At 41.6% G+C, this 21,454-nt stretch overlaps 2 protein-coding genes across 2 annotated transcripts in view; one reads left to right on the top strand and one right to left on the bottom strand.

Annotated features, from left to right (window-relative positions):
• The window catches only part of DTYMK (deoxythymidylate kinase), a 27,335-nt gene extending 10,060 nt beyond the window's left edge, over positions 1-17,275 (top strand). The window contains exon 6 of the transcript XR_013233513.1: positions 17,124-17,275. The gene's annotated coding sequence lies outside the window, so the exon portion shown is untranslated. The remainder of the gene's footprint in view (positions 1-17,123) is intronic.
• Positions 399-21,388, bottom strand: ATG4B (autophagy related 4B cysteine peptidase). The gene is made up of 13 exons (XM_077349053.1): positions 21,231-21,388; positions 18,025-18,123; positions 17,115-17,186; positions 15,358-15,456; positions 13,211-13,312; positions 12,728-12,800; positions 11,209-11,288; positions 7,167-7,363; positions 5,850-5,928; positions 5,386-5,531; positions 3,716-3,772; positions 2,482-2,575; positions 399-1,308 (listed from the first exon to the last, which is right to left on the bottom strand). Exons 1-13 carry the CDS (start codon positions 21,238-21,240, stop codon positions 1,235-1,237), a joined length of 1,182 nt encoding a protein of 393 aa, XP_077205168.1. The 5' UTR covers positions 21,241-21,388; the 3' UTR covers positions 399-1,234.
• Between the last annotated feature and the right edge of the window lie 66 nt (positions 21,389-21,454).

The raw sequence follows: 21,454 nt of genomic DNA, 5'->3' as shown, positions 1-21,454 counted from the left end.
TAAACAGAGGAGCCTGCTACTAATTAGGGTACAACATCCAAGTTTCCATCCTTGGTTAAGTTAACCTTCCTAGGGAGCCAGAATTTGCCAAGCACTTCTTTTTTGAGAAGGCAGTTGCAAATTTGCAGCCCTATGTTGAAGTCTTGCTAAGAATCACAACATGAGTCTGAAAAACAAGCAAAACATCGCCACAAAACTAAAAAGTTAACCTTGTGTAGCATTTTGAGAGAGAATGTAAGGGAACCTGCCTGTGGCTCTGACCAAAGCAGGCGTTTAAAATCATTGTTTTGTCATCTAAGAAGAACTTGCTTTTTATTCACATGCAGCCTTCCAGATGTCATGATCAGAATCTTAAAACAAGAAAATGGAATCAAAGGAGGAAACAGAGGTACTTTCAGTTCAAGTGATGTGATGGATGCTTCCACCATCACATTTTATTAAATAGCAGCCACCATATTTTTAAATACGGAATAGAAAAATACCTAACAAATACAGGCTATGTTTAACAAGGCCATGCCCTTGGCTAATGTGCCACGTCCTTCCTTCTGGAGCTGCTGCGAATGGCCTCCGATTCACTGAGCAAGCACTTGCCCAAGCCTTCCCTGCACCACAGATTGAATAGTTCTCCATTTCAGGACGCAAAAGTAGCAATATGTCTGCATGGAAGCACTATAGGTAAGATAAACTGAAGCAGGAGTGGCAGCATGTGGTATATTCCATCCTGTATGAAATGCCCACAATGGATAAAGAACATGTTCTGATGGACTAGGGAGACAGCAATCTGACAGTATCTGGCATTATATTATGCTGGTTTCCACACCAAACTACAAAAAGACAGACCTAAATGGGGTAAAATTTCCCTAATAATAGAGAGAACTTGCAAGAATCAAGCACCTAGAAGGGCTTTTAATATTATTTTTGCTGGGCCTTCAGGCCCGCTAGCATAAAAATAATCTTCAGCTCCTAGGAATCACTGCATCCATTTCCTGCAGGTACTCTTGCACTGAGAAAGCCTAACTAAAGCTATTAAGGCCTTAATGATGACCCGTTTCTTGATCCCTCTGCAGAAAATTCACTCTGCTCCAAGGCTGCACAGAATGCTGGGGGTGGATGGGAGGCAGGGATGTCAACAAGCACCTATGAAAGCTGGTAGCCCTAGGCTCTCCAAGGAGCTCCCCTCCCCCACAACACAAATTGGCAGAGTTAGCTTCTTATTATGGTTGGTATATTTCTTTTAAAGAGATAAGATTTCAAAGTCTTCATCCTCTGAATCAAAGAATCTTTCCAGTCTGTCTGCATCAGATGAGTCTGCAAGGCAAAGAGAAAAAGAAGTTACCAGTTTGGCCCTGGGATTATACTCCTGAGATATTAGAGTCAACAAACTCACTCAACTGAGGTTTCAAGAGTAGACACATGGAGGCAACATAGTTCAGATCTCATTATCCCTACAGATATTCACTATACAATTCTAGATGATGGTATATAAAAATGCTGCACTCAGCTACTTCTTACATTCTTCTTGAAAAGTAAAGTGAACCATACTACACAAAGTTTTAGTTTTTCCTTTGATAAAGCATTTGGATGGAAGTAGGAGTTGATGATCACATGTGTTGTCTTCAGCAACACATAGGAGTCTGTTTGCCCTCCTTCATTAATATAAATAAAACTATTATATTAATGACCCAGATTGCACAGGAACAGATCTAACTGTAGACAGTGAGACACATTCCACTGCTGCTTGCTTAGAGAGACCTTTCTGATGTGTTTCCTCTAATTAAAAAAATAGTGAATTCAGATGAAACAGGATTTAAAAGCTAGAGGTCTGTCAATCGAAGGTAAATGAATGATTCCAAGAAATGCTTTGAAAAAGAACCCTAGAAATCATAGGCAAACACTGAAGAAGTGGCCTCTTAAGCAAAACACGTCATGATTCCAGGATCAACATAAGAGTGACAGTTGTGAAAACTAGAACTGTAAGTGCAAATGTCATGTTCTCAGTTTCGATCCAAAGTTGAGCTCAAAATTCACTCCAATTTTAAATTCTAAATTTGAAAGTAAAATTCGGTGTTAGCTCCCATAGGTCTAATTCCTTGCAGTGGTGCCAGAAGCCTCCTGCTTGTGTAAGAGACAATCCTATTGGCAGAAGAGGCTTCTGCAGCAGGGGAATGCTCTTTGCACCAAGGGGAAGCATCACAGCCAGTGGAATGAACCCATGGAAATCAGCCCTTAATTGGTTTTGTTAGTTATTTATTCAAGGGAATGTTACCAGATTAATAGGGTTTAGTTAGTATCAAAGTAGCCTCTGTGGGCTTTTAAATATCCACTACCTCTTCAAGGCAACATCCAGAATCAATCTTTTAAAATTTATTCTTAGTATAAGAAGAAACTAAAGCTATCAAACACATGGTGGAACAAACATGAAACGCAAAAGGCATGGAAATAATCCTTAGTTCTTTTAAAAGTTCTGTGGGTAAGTTTTACCTGGAGTAAGATTCAAAACATCAGGACTAGAGAAGTGTGAAGGTTGATGTTCTACGAGTTCAAACATTGGCAAGGCTCCTCTGATCAGTGACAACTGTTGGGAGAAAAAGAGAATGTTTACTAGCCATTTCTTAAACCATGAATGTCATTTGATAACATCAGTTGCTGCTGAGCAAGATCATCTCTTCACTATTATGGTCATAGCTTCACTTAACAGTACAGATCATTTTAGGGCCGAACAAGGTGAGATCTTCACTTCTGTTTTAGAATTTAAATCAAGAAAATGTGATTGGGAAAAGTTAAAACATACTCCACCTGCCTCAGTTCAATTAATGGGCCTCCATGGCTACATTAAAAGAAATGTGATTCCAGTTTGGCCCTTAATACATCCGCACAACTCTTTGAGATGTAAAATGCAACTCCCCTCACCCCTACATTTCTAGCCCTTATGACTGCATAAATGTAAAAGAATAATGTGCCTGGGGAAAATTTCAGAAACTAGACAAGTTGCTAAATATGATTTCTAACCATCAGAAGTATGGACTTTGGCTCTTAGAATACATTGCCCCTCTCCATGACTAATAAAAAGAAATGAATTACACAGAGAAAGAGCTCCTAGTTATTTGGATGCATGTATTTCTCCCACAATACTTAGGGCAGAGTGATGACTGACTATCAGCTCTGATCAACTGAAGCCTTTGAAGCTTCAGCAGTCTTACTGATCTTCCAAGTAGTACAGATTGGTTGTGGTGGATATACTTCAGTTGATGATTATTAGACCACTATTGTGTTCCAACCTATGTCCACCTCTCAGTGGATGAAAACTGAATTGTGACTGATACAGTTGTAGAATAAACTCAGCCTTCCCCTCTGCTACACATCTACTTCAATGAAGCTCAGAATAGTTTTGGTGATACAAGTTCCCTTATTTCTTTTCCATGCCTTGCAGTCTTCCAAACTGAATATTAAGCTATCTTCTTAGGACTAGCCTGCTAGATTCCAAGGCAAAACTTAAAGCATGGTTCTTTCATAGCTTTGAACACCTCCACTTGAAATCCAGATGACATTTCAAAAGACTTCTGGACTTAGCAGACTCAGAACCTCAACAGGAAAGATCTGTAGCAGAGTTGCAGCTTTCTTCCCTGCTCTGCTTGTGGGATCTATCAATGCTGGATTCATTTTTATATACGGTATAAGACACCCAGATGAGCCTTATCCCTTCTGTATAACAGACCTTCTTGATTTGTTGGCACCAGTCATTAAAGTCTTCCTCTGTGTTGCAGAAGAAGCCCTGTAAAAAAGAAATGTTTTATTGGCAAAACACACACAACACAAACGCTTAAATGGAAATACAAGACAATGCAACTTTTTTTTGGAAATCCATTGTCCCCTTCCCTCCCCCAATAATGAACTGGATTATGAGAGTATTGGAAATTGACATCAGAACAGAATTACAAAACAACAGAACAGAATTACAAAGCAAGATATAAGAACTGACAAATTCATGGAAATGCAAGTTTTGTTTATAATGCCTTCAAATGATGAGGTTAATATGGAAATTATATTCATATTTTAAATATGAGCCAGTTTGGTGTAGTGGTTAGCAATGCGGACTTCTAATCTGGCATGCCGGGTTCGATTCTGCGCTCCCCCACATGCAACCAGCTGGGTGACCTTGGGCTCGCCACAGCACTGATAAAACTGTTCTGACCGAGAAGTAATATCAGGGCTCTCAGCCAAACCCACTCCACAGGGTGTCTGTTGTGGGGAGAGAAATGGGAAGGCGACTGTAAGCCGCTTTGAGCCTCTTTCAGGTAGGGAAAAGCAGCATATAAGAACCAACTCTTCTTCTTCTTCTAAATAAAATGAGTATTTCTTAAATGTGCTTTACTGATACTGTAAAATATTTGTGTGGGAATGCATATTTTTATTTATTAATTAAAATATTTGTGCCTCAAGGCAGCTCCTGTCTATATCCAGACATATTATGTTCTTGAGGCTTTCCCACACAATCAGCGTCTATCTGTAATCTTCGAGCTAGGATTCCAAATACCAGTTATCAGGTCTTTTCCAAGACCACAATAGAACTTTAAGAGAGTGATTTGGAAAGGTTTCAGAAAAGATCTAGATAGCTGTCTTTGATAGGTCCCTCCAACACATAATAACCACTACTGATACACTGCAGCTGTTAAAGCCAAAAGGCACATTCCTTCAGAATATCGGAAAGAATATATTCCAAGTTGGAGTAATCTGAGTAAAGGCTGTATCAAAATTTCCTTGACATCAAACATCTAGTAGTAACAGATGAACTACTAACAGATAAACTCAAGGGATGGCCTGTTGTGTAATTTTTTCCTGGAGAATATTATTTCGAGCTGAATATTATTTCAGCAAGCAGAAGAAATTTAATAATGGTTCACCTCAGTGCTTGGTCCTCACTCCAGTTCTTTTCAATCTATACATCTTTGATGTTCTAAGATGATATCCAGGAAGCTGGCTTAAGCCAATGATATAGCAATTGCAATAAGAGACAAATCAATTGAAAAGACTTAGTAAATATTGACTAGGGATCTTAGAAATTCTGGCTGGCTGCTACCACAAATGGTGGCCCATTCCAAGTCCAGGAAAAACAGAATGTTCCTGTTTCCATCTCAATAACAATCTCGCCAAATGTGAACTGAATGTCTACCTTAGTGTCACCTGACTTACACACAACTATACATCAAAGTACCTTGGCATTACCCTGGACAGGACCTTGGGCCTATCTTTCCCATGTATCAGTGAAAATATGCACCTAAAACAACCCAAGTAGGGTCGCCAGGAGAGGTTGGCGGCAGTGGCCGCGGAGCCACGGCACTAGCCGCCTCCAGATTGTTGTGCGCTTGGACAACAGAACACACTCACTACTGCAATAGAAGGGTCGAGCTCCGCAATGCTCATTCTGCAGGGTGGATGTTGGCAGTGGAAACTCTCATCAGGGATGTGGCAACTGTCGACTGGTTCCACCGCAGGCTGAGTAGTATGTGGGTCAAGGTAGATGAGCTCTTCACCTAGACAAAACAGCCAAGGGTAAGTTATAACAGGAAGGACAATAATAAATTGCATATGGAAGAGAAAGCATTATGCCTCCATAGTGCTATTTTCAGACACATGATGACTGGAAAGATACGGAGATATGAAATATAAAAAGGAAACCGTTTACATTAAGAATAAATAAATATATCCCACAGTTATGCCTATTCTGTGACTTTGGGACTAATGATACACAGAGAATCATACTGTAAATGTGAGATACAATATAATGCTATTCCCTTAGTAGAGGTACAATGGAATTCCCACCCTTTGATGAATTCAACTGACACACTCACCTACATATCCAATGAAATAATGAGCACTGTTAGGTTTTCCTCCAATCACTCCTAGGGATTGAGGCATCATAAAACAATGCTGGAAAACATTGGTTATATAATTAATTGTACAGCAGTCAGCAGAAATGAAGAAGTAGAGTTGGTTTTTATATGCTACTTTTGTCTACCAGAAGGAGTCTCAAGGCGGCTTACAATTGCCATCCTTTTCCTCTCCCCACAACAGACACCCTGTGGGGGTGGGTGAGCCTGAGAGAGCCATGATATCACTGCTCAGAGAACAGTTTTATCCGTGCCGTGGCGAGCCCAAGGTCATCCAGCTGCCTGCATGTGGGGGAGTGCAGATTCAAATCCGGCTCACCAGGTTAGAAGCCCGCACTCCTAACCACTACACCAAACTGGCTTCCATCTAAGGAATAAGCAATATACAGACTGAAATATGTACAGAAATATACTAGCCGTTCAGCAACAGCCAACAGAGCAGCTAATTTCAACACAAAAAAACTCACAAGGGACAGCCATTGCAGTGCATTTTTGAGAAAAGTATGGTAAAAAGCATTGAGAGCTTTGGAGAAAGGTGACTCAAGAATTGCTTTAAAATGTAAACAACAGTCGCTTGCAGTGAGGTCCCTCCCCCCAAATTCCTGTATGACATTCTTGCAAGAGGGCATCAGGAGAATGTGATGGGAGTGCCAGGGCTGCAACAGAAGCATAGTTTAGGCAAGAGCTGACTTCAGTGTCTCACCCACTACCTCTAGACACTCTCCGACAGCAGCAGCACGCCCCTCTCCCCTGCAGTGGCATTCAGTGTTGGGAGTAGGAATTCTTCCTGCACCTCACCATGGAAATCACTGCTGAATATATATTTAGTCATGTTTGACATAATTAACAAGGAGTTGCCCTTGATACATCAAACACTGGTTTGAACAGCCATACATTTTGACCTGTTCAGCTAATGTGGTAACACTGGACTAGAATGTGGGAGACCGATGTTTAAATTCCCACTCTGTCGTAGAAGTTTGGTGGGTGATAATTGGGCTAGACACACACTCAACTCAAGCTACCTCACAGTTTTATTCAGAGCACAAAATGTTTGAGAGGAGACCACTGTGGGTCACCACGGGGGAGAAAGCAAGTTATAAGTGAATCAATACATTTCAGATACATTCCACCAGCTAATGGACCATGAACCAGACCACCAAATCCAAAATTAATTGCCGTAAAACAAATATCCATGTATGAATAAATGACATAACTAAGGCATACATTAGGATTTCAGCTGCCAAGGCAGCCAGATTATTTGAATAGAAACAAACCTACCTTCAGTGTTTCTATGTAGGCTTCATTAATGTCTGTTAGACCAAGACGAAGAGGTATCAGCAGTACTAAAGGTTTCCAAAGCAATAGTCTGTCTGTGCACTCTGCTCCATCAGGATACCCATTTGACAGTAAATCCGATTCTGCAGTGGGGAATGCTGAAGCCCCAGGACATGGATAGTTGAACCGGCACAACCTCCCTACCAAGACATCAGCAGAAACTCAGCAAAAGTTCAAGCAAGGCTGACTCTTCAGCCTTATAATAGGCCAGCTCCATATCCACCCTTTGCCCTTTCATCCTTATTTTGTTTTTGGGTGGAAAGTGGATTACTTCACCACACTGAAGAGAAAAAGCCTCCAATGTTTCATTCTCCTTCGGTGGGGAAGTCATCCAGATTGGTTATGTGCTCAAGCTGTCTCCCTCGGTGGGATTACCTTCTTTATTCCAGAACCTGTTGCCACACCCTCCTGCTGAAGGAAGCCTACACAGATTCCATTTAGTCTATTCTGAAAAGCTTCACAAAAGTTGAAAAGATAGACCCTGCGGGTGCTCTGCAAATTTCCTCCACTGGAGCCCTCATAGAGAATGCTACTGAAGCTGCTGCTACTTGGGTAGAAAGAGCTGACATGTTCTTGGGTGTCTTCAGGCCCTGAGTCTCATATGCCCTCTGAATACACATCTTAACCCAGAAGGCAACTGATGATTTTGATACTCTCTTTCCCAATGATGGGCTGTTGTGCGATACAGGCGGCACATCTGTGAGTCTGAGGCTTGCCCTTCTGTCCACGGAGGCAGGCAGAGCCCCACGCATGCCCAACTTGTGGCACAATTTCTCCTTAGGATGTTTTAGCTTCAGACAGAAAGAATGTAATATAAACTGCTGTTTAAGATGCTAAGAAGAATTAACCTCTGGTATGAAGGAAGGATCTGTTCTCAAAAATCTTTACGGAAAACATACAGCTCTCTACAAATTTATAAGACTGCCAACTTGGAAACCCTTCTTGCCAAAGTGACTGCCACTAAGTTCGCCAATCTTCAATGGCTCAAAAAGAACTTGCAATATGTTAGAAAAGTTTCACACTGGGAATCAGTATCTAATTGGTGGAGCCAGTTGGGCTGTGCCCCTGAGAAATCGCTTTACGTACTTGTTGGGATCCTAGAATCATGGACCCCTCCAGGGTCATCTAGTCCAACCCTCTGCACAAAGTTCCATAGCCTCTTGAGTTCCAGAACTGCAGCCAGAGCCATCACCTGCCATTTTGAAGTATTTGACCTTAGACCTTACTTCCACACATAGAAGAAGAGAACCTGTAAGATAGTTTTAGTGGATCTTCCACATAAGATTGTAAATGTGTCTGGTGGCTGGTCTTCAGGTTTGTATCATGGCAACTTCCATGGGAAATTAGGCTTTTTTTAGATCTGCCCATGCAATCTCCAGGCTGTCGGCAAAAGCCAAATTGGCTTGGAGTGGCGAAATGGGCCCTGAAACAACGGTCCTGAACAGCCAGGAGTCTCCAAGGTGGAGACATGGACATCGTCACAAGCTCTGGAAAACGAGGTTTGTCTTGGCCTGAAGGGAGGAATAAAAATCACTTCTGCTGTCTCTTCCCTTATTCTGCTAATGAACTTGCTGATCAGAGGAGTCAGTGGAAATGCAAACAGAAGACCCTCTGGCTACAGGTAAACTAATGCAGCCTCACCCTCTCCTGGCATTGTAACATTTTATCAGAAACGTGAGAATTTGGTTGTTGAGACTCCAATAAATCCACAATTGGGGTATCATTACCTGCTGGAAAATATTTTGATTTATGCTTCACTTTAGGTAAAGATCTTTTCTGCTTAACCAGTCTGCCTTTTGACAACTGCTTTTATCTTTCACGTGTTCCGCTTTTACTTCTGATAGGTGTTTCTCTGCCCATTGAAACAGAAGTTTGATCTCCCTGAACAGAGATTTCAACCTTGGGACCCCTTGGTGATTGACATGTGTCTTCATAGTTGTTGGTGCATATTAGTACCTTAATTCCTTATAGTTCTTGGAAAGACATTATAGCTAGCCTGACCTCACACAGTTCTAGCCAGTTTATACTATCTCTGCTGGGCTCTACCTGCCCTAAATGACCTGCCTTTGACACTGCCCTTCTCCAAAATTCTTGAGCTGGCATGTATTGTCACAAAAAAAGTGAAGCAACTGAAGAAAACGTACTTCCTTGACTAAATTCAATGGGGATGGCCACCAACTTAAGGACATCCTTAACAAGATGACTATTTCTACTGTAAAGGTCTGATATGGAGCCAGAGCCAAGGAACTAGATCTATAATAGATATCAGGAGCTCCAGAGTGGATGATAAATGCATGAGATTTGCTGACTTCAGCTTGCAAATGTCTTGCTACTTTTATAATCTTTTTCTGTTTCTCCTTGGGCAGAAACACTTTCTCTTGACTTGTTTCTATCTTCACTCCTAAATGAATCAGACTTCTGGTAGGGGTGAGATGACTTTTCTGTAAATTGATCAGGAGCCCATGTAACTGAAGCAGCGTTATCGTGTACTTTGTGTTCATGGTCACCATCTCTGCATCTCTGACAAGCTTCTTCCTGGAGTCTCAGATGCTACACTTGAATAGGCTAGAGTCAAACCTAAAGCTTTGGATCTCTCAGCCTTTGCGACTGTACAAGTCACACTGGAGAGTTTTTAGTGCTATCAATAGCCAGAATTGCAGATCATCTTTCAGGCAGGAGTGGCCTTTCCCTTACTGACTCATTTTTCTTTTAAGTCACAGCTGAAGCCGCCTTCTTTTCCCTCAGTGGAGTCACAGACATTTTTCCTCCATAGGAAAAAAGTAATATCAACAAGTCTTATGCCTGCCACAGAAAAACTGCAAAGCTAGGCTCATACATCCTGCTGGAGATGCAGGGCTATTCAGATGGAGGGTCAGCCTCAATCCAATCCAGTAGAGACTTGCAGAGCCCTGCCTGGAGCTAGAAGAAGCATGACAACCAATCTGGATGACTTTGCCCCGCTGAAGGGAACATTCTGTTCTGATATCATAATGTCAGCATATTAAAATAATGCAGACTAGAAATACAGATTTGGGTGCATACACTGAAGGCAACAGAGTCACATCCCACCTGAACAAAGACAGGCCCACAAGTGATCATGGGTGAGCATATGTTATGGGTGTACAATGAACGGTTCAAAGTGCACACCTTTGACTAAACAAATCACAGGGATGGACCCTGAGATCCATCAGTGGAAGGTGCCAACGACTGCTGATCTCAGTTTTCCTCAGCTATTTGCGTTGCAGGATCCATAGGGAGTAAACAGCCATTTGGCCTGGGAGGCTGCAATGTGGAAGGGAAAAGAGGGTGAACTAGCTCCCCCCTGCCTCTTCTTTGAGTAAAGCTCTGATAAATGAACAAGGGAGATATTTCATCCCCTTTCCCCTCCCCATCTGCACGGCTATTACTCCATGTAAAACCCACAACTCTGGTAGTCAGTTTTCCTGGGTTCAGAAAGGGCTACTTGGAAAAGAGAAAGCCAGGAAGATCTACAGTTCATGCATAATCCTTTTGCCAGATCCAACCCACATACTTCCTTTTTCTTTCCTTCTCTACTCCTCTGACCTACAGGTCTTGAGTAGCATCAATCAATTCCAACTAGGAATAAAAAGAAGGAAGTATTCAACCCAGAGAGGGCAGGTTATACCATATTAAAGATTAAACCCACAGTCTATGATGAAGCGATACCATTATGACTAAAACATTTTGTTTATCCAAATTTCACAGCAACTATCAAAACCAACAAAGCTAGGTGACTGATCTTCAGCAGTTGGAATAATTTCCTGAGACATGAAAACTGATTGCAATAATTTGGTTTACATGGCAATTCATTTATGGTTCTAAAGCAATCTTACAGCTATTGACACAGATGTCAGGCTAAAAATAACATCTTCTGGAAAAATATCGTTTTTATAGGTTTCTTTTGTTAGATTTTTTCCCCAAATAGACACAGAATGAACTCCTACAGTGGCATAGGGCTACTTACTAATCTCCTCCATTACAACAGTGTTATCCATGGCTATGTGCACTGCCAAGGAGCTCCATGTATCAAAAGTGGCAAGTTTTCTACAGGAGAGGGATAGAGGAAAATTAGAAGCAAAAGCACTATGGAAAGGCATAGCTGCTACTACTCTACAGATTTAAACTGATAAGATCCAACCCTAAGCAGAGTTCAACAGGCTTAGAAGGATAAATTTAGTTTAGGACCACAGTGTTAGAAAGCTTCATGCCTATGATCAGACTGCCCAGAATCTGACTGTATAGTACAGCATCTCACTGCAAATGCAAGCACTGAACACTCATGTCATTTTTTTAAAAAGCAAGGAGCATGTGTACACAATGAACCGGATCCATATCAAGTTTATCAATGACAGAAAATTACCCGTCCCACTGCAGCCCACTAATCTGTAAAAAAAGCTGTTCCATGAGAGGTCCATGAAAAAAGAAGGGAAAACTGGAAATTGCCAGTTTAGTCTGGATCAAACCCAGTATCTGCTAAGGGGTCAGAAATCAAACATGGACTGGTTTACCAGTGAATAGGGAAATAGAATGTATCTATACATAAACCCATCATCATAGTCCTTTGTCTCCTGTACATACAATGCTCCTCCATCACTTTTATCCCTTACCCCCTCCATCGATATTCTGACCTGGAATAAATATATATAAGTGAGGTGATTCAGAGAAAGGTATTCTGATGTTACAAACTAGGGCTGCTGGTTGCAAAATACTCTGCTAGCTCAGAAATATAGTTCTCCAGCCTAAGAACTCCATAAACAGATGCTTAACAAAATACCGATGAATTGACAATGCAATCCAAAATAGGTCTATTCAAAATCCTCCTGAAGGATGCTCCAGAACTGTGTCCTTAGGACTGCACTGTCAAGGTCACAGATCATTTATACTCACGTTTCCCCTCAGAAAGAAGGAAGTGGATACCTGCACTTCAGACAATACCTACAGAATAAGGCTATTCCCAAGCTAACAAACTGGCACTGTTATTGGACAGTTCTAAAAACCAACATGTTGCCTTGCTGCAAAATATCTCCTATGTAGATATATAGGAGGCTCGGTAGAGAATGTGCTGCAGCATTACACTATCACATTGATCATTCAAGAGTCAGCTATTCAGTACCTGTTCACACAGAAGAGTACCCTTTTATACTTCACTCCCTAGATATGGACATGCTGGGCAATCTGACTTTTACATCAGAGAGGATTAAGGTAGCATAGATCAATTTCCTGTCTGCAGAGGTCTGAGAATCTTCGTTATTCCTACTCTCCAAACAAGAGATGGCTTCTCAAAAACAGATCATGAGTAGAAATGTATCATTCAATTTCATTTTTTGAGTCAATCTTATTTGGAAGGCAGATAAGGAAGCTGCACAGACGAATCTGATATTTCATGAGAGGAAAGGTGCGAAGGAGAAAAAAATAATTTTCATCTTCTTTGCACTAGCAGCTACTAGCAGTTTTATGGGCAGGAAAAATAATTAAGCACTTACTTGAGTACTTGTGCAACTGTGTTTGGTCCATACCATTGGCCTATGGATTTTCCCTCTCCAACTCCCATCTGGGCTGTAAAAAAAGAAATATCCTAATTAATCCATAAGTTCACTTAAAGTTCCTTCTAAACTTTGAAATCATTATTCTTTAAGAACAAATGAGCAGCACTTAAGGGGACTTAAAGATTTTAAATAAAAACAGCTTGGCAGATTACTGTTCAATAAATCATGAAATCTGAATCACCATGTTTCCTGTTCTTTTTCAACATATCAGCCTCCCTTTCTGAACAGCATATGCTGTTTTGTTAATTTACAACAGTAACAGATGTACATAAGTACAAGGCTACCAACTGAACAGTCTTCATTCCTAGCACAGGAATGATGTGCTATAAGTAGTATGCAATAAATAAAAGAAACCACCACCCATAAACACTGCAATATCCAATCCAAGGGAAACACTTACAGGAACTTGATGCATCTTACCTATTTGGTGGATTGAATAGTAGCTGTCTTTTTTGTCGATGAAAGCGTTAAGAACATTGTAATAGTTATCTGTTTGCTTCTTCCCTTTCATCCACCTCCAATCTGAGACACAAATTATGTTTTAATCAATATTCCCAACACTGTTATTTATTTTCTCTGTGTGCTCATAAGTGGCGAGTAAATTTGTGGTTTTATGAAAACAAAATACTTAACAAGACAATATATTATTGATTGTACTGAATTTATCAATAAATAATTATTTATTTATCAATAAATAACTGCTCTATATTTATATACTATGAAAGAACCAGAGTATTCAAGAGTATAATTCCAATCAAAGCATGCAGAAGGTGTATGCTTTCTTCCCTTCTGGCTATCAAGTCATACTTAGGATGACTCTGTAGGGTTTTCAGGGCATGAGATGTTTGGAGGTGGTTTGCTATCTCCTGCCTCTGCATAGCAGCCCTGGAATTCCTTGGTGGTCTCCCAGCCAAATACTGGTGAGCTCCCCCTCACTGGCAGTCTTCAAGCAAAGGTTGGATACACACTTTTCTTTGATGCTTTAGGATGTTTTGGGCTGATCCTGCATTGAGCAGGGGGTTGGACTAGATGGCCTGTATGGCCCTTTCCAACTCTATGATTCTATGACTAGCCAATCCTGCTTAGCTTGGTGTAGTGGTTAGGAATGCGGATTTCTATTCTGGTGAGCCAGATTTGATTCCCCACTCCCCCACATGCAGCCAGCTGGGTGACCTTGGGCTTGCCACAGCACTGCTAAAGCTGTTCTGACCGAGCAGGGTTCTCTCAGCCTCCCCTACCTAACAGGGTGTTTGTTGTTGTGAGAGGAAAGGGAAGGCAAATGTGAGCCACTCTGTGACTCCTTCGGGTATAGAAAAGCAGCATATAAGAACCAACTCATCTTCTGAGATTTGATGAGACTAAGCTAGCAGGGACTATCCAGGGCAGGATGAAATAAGTTATTGGAAGATTTTGCTGTCAAGTCACAGCTAACCTCATAGGGCTTTCAAGTCAAGAGACTTCAGAAGTGGTTTGCCACTGCCTGCTTCCATTTCACACTTCAGTATTCCTTGGAGGTCTCTCATCCAAATACTAGCCAGGGTTGACCCTGCTTGGCTTCTGAGATCTGATGAGATCCAGTTAGGTCAGGAAGAAATATAAATAAATATACTTTTGATAAAGTCTTCTCATCCAGTCCTGCCTGCCTAATGATAAAACACTGAAAGATTAATAATACTCTTAATTATAATTTAATAATAAATAATAATAATGTATTTTTATAGCCTGGTCCTCCTAGTTTGCTCAGGGTGGGTAACAGGATTTATACAATTTAATTTTACATTGGTAAACAATATTTTAATGTTCCAACTAAATAATATTAGCCAAATTATATAATATTATTATATCACATTATAATTTAACGATTTTGCCTTAATTTAGTGTAGTGTCTACCTGCATTCTCATCATGTCACTATCAATTACAGAATTTCACATATTGTGTATACATGTGAAACTGCCTAATAATGAGTCAGACCATCTATCAAGATCAATAGTGTCTACTCTGAATGGCAGGCATCTTTCCCATCACCTACCACCTGACCCTTTTAACAGATACCAGGACTGAAGTTGGGACCTTCCACATGCAAAGCAGGTGTTCTCCCACTAAACCATAGCCACACCCCTAACTTCAATTCCATTACCCCAGGGTCCAAACAAAAAGGGATACATAGATAAAAGTAATTCTAGCAGTTAATACACAGCCTTGTGAACTAGAATATTTTCTAGCAGGTCTATTTTATTAATCAGTTCAATTAACTAACAGCCAAAATATTTTTTAAAGAACCTTATATTATCTTTGTACACTATAGCATAGTTGCTTTTAAACCACCTAGAATTTCTAACAGTGCAAGGAGGAGGCAATTCTTGCCAAGTTACATCTTCTAGGGAGACCTCTAATCCTGCTCCTCCCTCCTGCCATTCCCAGGGCTCCTCTATCCCCCAGGAAGAGTACTGGAGCGGAGGAGAGACATTTTGGGCTGCAGTGGGAAGGGCAGAACTGGCAAAAACTCCACCCTCCCTTCTTGCACCCACAAGCCTCTCCACATCACTAGTATTTGAATTTAACTTACCTCTGCCTAAGTGTCTGCACACCAAGGCCTGAGCAAAGATCATCTGGCCACACCTTAACATGCAGCCCCAGCCAGTGTCAGATGTAGGACCTGTTCCCCCTGTAGCCAGAAAAAAAACAACAAAGACATCAACTTTTTTTGATGCATGCCACAAGGCAATGAAGGTTTATGGTATTCCTGAACATGAGAACAAGTATCTAGAAACCAGACTTTGTCATTAAGTCAGCCCTCTTCCCTTCCTCGCCTCCTTATTACTGCCTGTTCGCCAGTATAATAGACTGGAAGCAGAAAGAAAAAAAGGAAAGCAAAACACTTTTTAAAAATATAAATATTTACTGAAGATCACAAATGCTCCAGATAATTGGGTAAAATCCATTGGGTAAAAAGCAGATCTGTGTATCCTTCTCAGAATCCACAATTCAGCAATCACAACAAAAAAGTCTGACAGACATTCAGTTTAGCTGACTGTCCTTTCCACCTGCATTCTTCAGTTTTCCTGAGTTGGAAATTGAAATCCTGGTTTCACAGACCTAATACCTCATAATTCCATCTTCTGCTCTTTGTTTCACTGTCTGTCATGGCTGTTCGACAAGCGACCAGCAGACGGGAGGCTCTCTGAGGGAAATTGTCAATCTCACCCTGTCTTCAGGGGAGTTCCCAGAGGTGCTGAAGGGGGTGGTGGTTCGTCCCTTGCTGAAAAAAAAAACACTGAATCCACGGGACCTGGCTAGTTACCACCCGGTCTTGCATCTTGCGTTTCTGGGTAAGGTGGTGGAAGGAACCTCTGCAGACCAGCTCCTGGCATTCTTGGATGAAACTTTGGCACTCAAGCCATACCAGTTGGCATCTGACCTGGCCACAGGGTGGAGATAGTGCTGGTCACCTTGATGAATGATCTTCGGTGCAAGCTGTAACTCATTCTACATGGACCTACCCTTGTCCTTGACCCAGAAATTGCAGCTGGAACAAAATGCAGTTTCTAGGGTCCTCACAGAAGCATCTTGGGGGGCACATATCCAGCCTGTGCTGAGGCAGCTACATTGGTTGCCAGTTGCGGCCCAGATCAACTTCAAGTTCAAGGTTTTGGTTTTAACCTTTAAGGCTAACCGTGGTCAGGACTCCACTTACCTGAGGGACCGCCTCCTTATGCTCCCTGCAGGGCACTCCACTCTCTGAGTGCAAATTTGCTGAATATCCCTGGCCCAAAGGAGGTTCATCTGGCCTCGACCCAAGCCAGGGCCTTTTCAGTCCTGGCCCTGGCCTGGTGGAATAAGATCCTGGGAGAGCTGAGGGCCCTGATGGTGCTCACGCAGTTCTGCAGGGCCTGTAAGATGGACCTCTTCCACCAGGTCTTTGGTTGAGGCCAGGGCAGTTAATATCCGGGTCCCTCCCCGAGTCACTGAGAGAATGTGGGAATCACATTGCTCCGTATTAACCCCCCCCCCCCCCAAGGCGCTTAAAAGCTTTCTGTCAAGCGGGAATGGGGAAGACATTATTCTGCTGTCAGGTGTAGGTTTTATGGTTATGTTTTATGGGGAGGGATTTTATAAGTTTGTTAACCACCATGAGCCAGTTATGGGAGTGGCAGAATATAAATCAAATGTTAAAAATAAATAAATAACTGAAATGAATAAGTGGGATTACCAGATTATGGTGGCACTATGAAACTCACTGGCATGACTAGGCAGTAAATAAATCTGTCACTAAGAAGCAACTTCATAAACAACATAATCTAGAAGATTAATTTTCCTTCTTACCAATTGCAGGAAAGTTTTTTCTGTATGTGAACCAAAGACGAGAAGTCACATCTAACAAGATCTCCTCCTTCTCTAAAGAAACAAAAATAAGGCACATCAGTACACTTCCCAAGACTCAGTGATTCGGACATCGTTAATGTCAAGCCATTATGAACTAGAAGGGATTCTACAATAACTATATATATCAAGAGCTAGATCTGAGACTTAGAATCCAAAAAGATTTTCAGGATATAAGCTTTTGAAAGTCAAGGTATCAAGTACCTTAACTGCAAACAAGGAAAAAGAATATAGGACAAGCAAAACAAACTAATCAAATAGTCAAAAATCTTTTTACATCCTCAGTTTAAAAAGATCTGATGGCTTATAACAATCACAAAATACAGGCAGCATTATAATGTTTTATTTAATAAAAATGTCAATGAAACCAATTTGTGCTGGGCTCATGTACAATCCTAGCTACCTGCTCTCCCTGCCCCTTTCTCATGCTGGGCTTGATGAAGGAATGTTGGCTTACAACTAAACTCTGCATACATTGGACGTATGAGTACAAGTGAGCAGATTAACTGGAAGTAGGTTTTCTTCTACTAATTGGGATGCTATAGCAAGATTAACTCCTGGCTTGAAAAACCAGGAGAAAAGATATCTCTAGTTAAGCCATGCACCTGCACTTGTACATCATGGGTACCAGGAGTTAGCTTAAGCCACTAATCGTTCATTCACAGCAAGTGAGAAAGAAGACAGACAGGGCTGTTAACATCAAAGGGAAAAACGCAAGACTAAACACATACACACACGCATATATATCACATGCACACATATTCCCCAAGCCAAAAGGCCACAAAGAGTGGAGGTGGGACAGCAGGATTCAAAAGAATTAGCTGAGGTTCTTGTTTCATATATTGGCAACTACCTGTTAATACACTGTATTTTCTCCCCAGTATCCAAACAGGCTCTTTGGTCTCTGGGAAGTCTTCATACTCAAACCTGAGGGTGTCATATGTTAGAGTAGCTGTTCAAAAAGAAAAAGAAAACGTAGTGTAAGTCACAGGCTCCTTTGAGTTATTGTTCCCATGTAAAATACAAATATTGCACAGTCATTAGCTTTAGAAAGTTATGGTGATACAAAGTTCATGGATGCACCATACATATGTAAATTGTAAATGGCCAAAACTCTTGCATCAGAATCAGCCTTCAGTAGAAAAACATTAGTCAATCAGGATTAACACAGGCTTGAAGTTGAACATCTTTCTCCACCCCAAAAGAAAAAAAAAATGTAGGCATGAATGAAAGAGCTTGTGTCAGATACCATTTAGTTACGCCCTCCCACAGTGATTCCACTCCCAAGCTACTTCTGGGGCCCAGGAACAGCATTTAGGGGGCATTTCAGCCTGCAGAAGGGAGGAACAGAGAGGTTGTTTTCTGCAGATGGAAATCCTTCTATCTGGGTAAATTTCATGCAGGATCTAAACTAGTGCCCTTAGACCTTATCGCTTCTTTTTGGAACAAGCTTTTAATTTTGTTTAAAACTGCCATTCAGTCTCTTTAATATTTTTGAATCTTCTGAGAGTCCCACCTCTTTTTACCCAAATCAAGAGAAAACATGAAAGATAATTTTGTTCAGTTTTTCAGCAGAGGTTTCAGTCAATACTGCACTTCAGGTGCACCACAGAAAGGGAGCTGCAGTTTACCACCCAGCTCCCACATATTCTTCCTGAGCAACATCTAAGCAGCTGTTAAGTGTAAGGGTCAGCAAAATGAAATTAGCCATCTTCTCAACTAGTGATTTCAGATTTACACCCCACTCCATCCAGGAATGGGAAGGCAACTGTAAGCAGCTTTGAGCCTCCTTTGGGTAGGGAAAAGCGGCATATAAGAACCAACTCTTCTTCTATCATCTCCTTCTTGTTGATTACATACAATAGAGATCCACTTAAGCACTGGCCTCTTTTTGTTCCATTTGTTCTTTATATACCTCTAATTATATACCTCCTTTCTGCCAGCATTCTTCAGTTTTCCTGAGTTGGAAACTGGAATCCTGGTCTCACAGATTTAATACCTCATCATTCCACTCTCTGCTCCTTGTTTCCTTTCATCTGTAGACAACACTAGAGTACCCTGATCTCATCATAAATGACTTGCTAGCTAGTTACAAATGGCATCACTCACATATCACTCCCCACCTAGTTGAATCTTCCATTCACCACATGCAAAGTAAAAGACTCACTATTTTCCAGGACATTCAATGGGTGACCTCAAAGTAGCTGTTTTCTTACAAAGGAACTTCAAGAACAGACTGGAAAGGGAAATTGCTGAGCTGCAAGTTATTTACAACAGTCAAACAATTGAATCCCTAGGAGTTAACAGGGATACTAGTTCCTTATCTCACTACATATGCTAACTTCATTAGGACCTTACACCTGCATTCTTAACAATTCCCCAGAAAAGCATACATTCTCTTTATTTAAATCTTATTTGGAATAATATATTTGAATAGAAGACTGTAATGTAGCAATGTAATCTGGAATGGTAGATTGGTATGCATTTCACTGGTCTGGGGACAGGGGAGATCTTACACAGCCAATTGTTCCACTTCAAAGAAGAAGATACTGTAAAGATGCCTCCATACTTGAAAGGAGACAGATGGAGTGTAATAGCACAGTCTCAGTTAATTACTCTCAGCATTCCGCACTTAAGGATATATCTACCCATTAATCCCCAATTTTGGCATATTTATTTCCTTCACTAAGTTTTGCCCTGGAATTAAACCAAAACAAATGGTAACCTTACAAACTACACTTGTGACTTCTGTTTGGCCCTTAAATATGTTAAACATCTTCATTAGGCTTTATGATAATTTACTGATAAATATCTACCTATATGTATGGATTATATCAGAGGAAGTGTGCACGCACACAAAAGCTTACACCTTGACTAAAGCTCTGTCTTAAAGGTACCACTGAACTCAAACTTTGTTTTTCTACTCATTCTGTTAGAATTCATCCATTTATTAGATGGAACTGGTCTCTGACAGTATGTACTCTACTTGAACCCTTGAAAAAGGTCAGTCCTGATGCTCAGTTGAGTTATGACTTAACCTGAGTCTGTTACAGCAAAATCATTAACAGCACTTTTGTTTCATTTTTAAAATTATAAACATAAGATGTGGGAGGGGGTAGAAAATGAGGAAACAGGTGAAAAATACACAGGCATATAAAGTAAAAATTAAAAGTGGATCCCTTGTTGCCTTACAATTTAGCGCCAGCCAGGCCATGACTAAATCAAAGTTACTGAATGAAACAAGTACCATGTGAAATCAAGAACAAAAAGTCTTGCTGCATCAATTATTAGTGATCCATTTGGGGCCTTTCAATAGCAGTTCAGTTTGCCATAGATTTATTTCAGTGTAATACACTACAAGATTTATTTAAATATGCATGTGCGTATAAACTCTCTCTCTCTCCAAACCTGTTCTAGAAAATACGGTACACTGCCAGGATAAGGAGGGAGCGAACTGGGAATGACAAGAGTCATCTCATAGGCCATTTGATCGATTGCTTTCCACATCAGTAGCGGTGCACTGCTAGGCAAAAGTTAGCCAACCTCAAGCATTCTCCGGAACATCTGCACATTCTTGAGTTTTTATACATTTGTTGACAATGGTAAGGGGCAAAGTTTTCTGAAGACAGGGCCCCAGGTGGTGAGACAGCGCTAGCTCTCTGGTATTCAGGCCCGCTGGCTGCTTGGCTCCTGTGACACGAACACTTCGGCTCGGCCAGCCAGTACATAACCAGGACCCAAGGCGTTTGTCTCCTCTACCAATCAAAGGAGTGTGGGAGACGAGATGCGTATACTTCGCTCCCTCAACAACTTCCCTTTATAAGGAAGCACGTCTGCTTCAGACACCGCCTCCTGACCTGCAGGAGCACAGTCCGCACAGCCTCGCTCCCCTGGTCCTCTCGGCCAGCCAGAGACTTCTTCCGAGCCCCCTCCCAGGAGGAGCGTCTCCAGAGAAAGAGCCCAGCCCTCCTTCACACATGCCTGGCCCCAGCCCCACAGACAGAGACGGGCCCCTCCTCAGCCTCCCCCTTCGGTCTCCCGAGACGCCCACAGCCTCACCCGCGTCCATTCTGCCCCCTCGCCAGCTTCGGGAGCGGCCACCACGGTCTCCTTGCAGACCCAGGCCACCACAGCGGCGCACTCTAGCCCACTGCCTTCGACAGTCCAGGCCTCGCCCAATCACAGAGCGGAGCTCAGCTTCTTCGAGTGCGGATACGCCAATTGAAGGGGCCAGCATGCTTTTCTGCACTACACCCGCTTCCTGTTCCTCACCAGGGAGCTGC

This window comes from Paroedura picta, chromosome 8, assembly GCF_049243985.1.
Source record: "Paroedura picta isolate Pp20150507F chromosome 8, Ppicta_v3.0, whole genome shotgun sequence".
Taxonomy (NCBI): Eukaryota; Metazoa; Chordata; class Lepidosauria; order Squamata; family Gekkonidae; genus Paroedura; species Paroedura picta.
This window is presented reverse-complemented; position numbering and strand designations above follow the sequence as displayed.

Excerpts from the sequence above, each read along its gene's own strand:
- ATG4B (XM_077349053.1), bottom strand. Across the intron at positions 7,364-11,208 it reads TGTTGTAATGGAGGAGATTA|GGAGGTTGTGCCGGTTCAAC; the intron begins GTAAGTAGCCCT and ends ATGTCTTGGTAG. Across the intron at positions 5,532-5,849 it reads TTATTTCATTGGATATGTAG|GTGAAGAGCTCATCTACCTT; the intron begins GTGAGTGTGTCA and ends TGTTTTGTCTAG.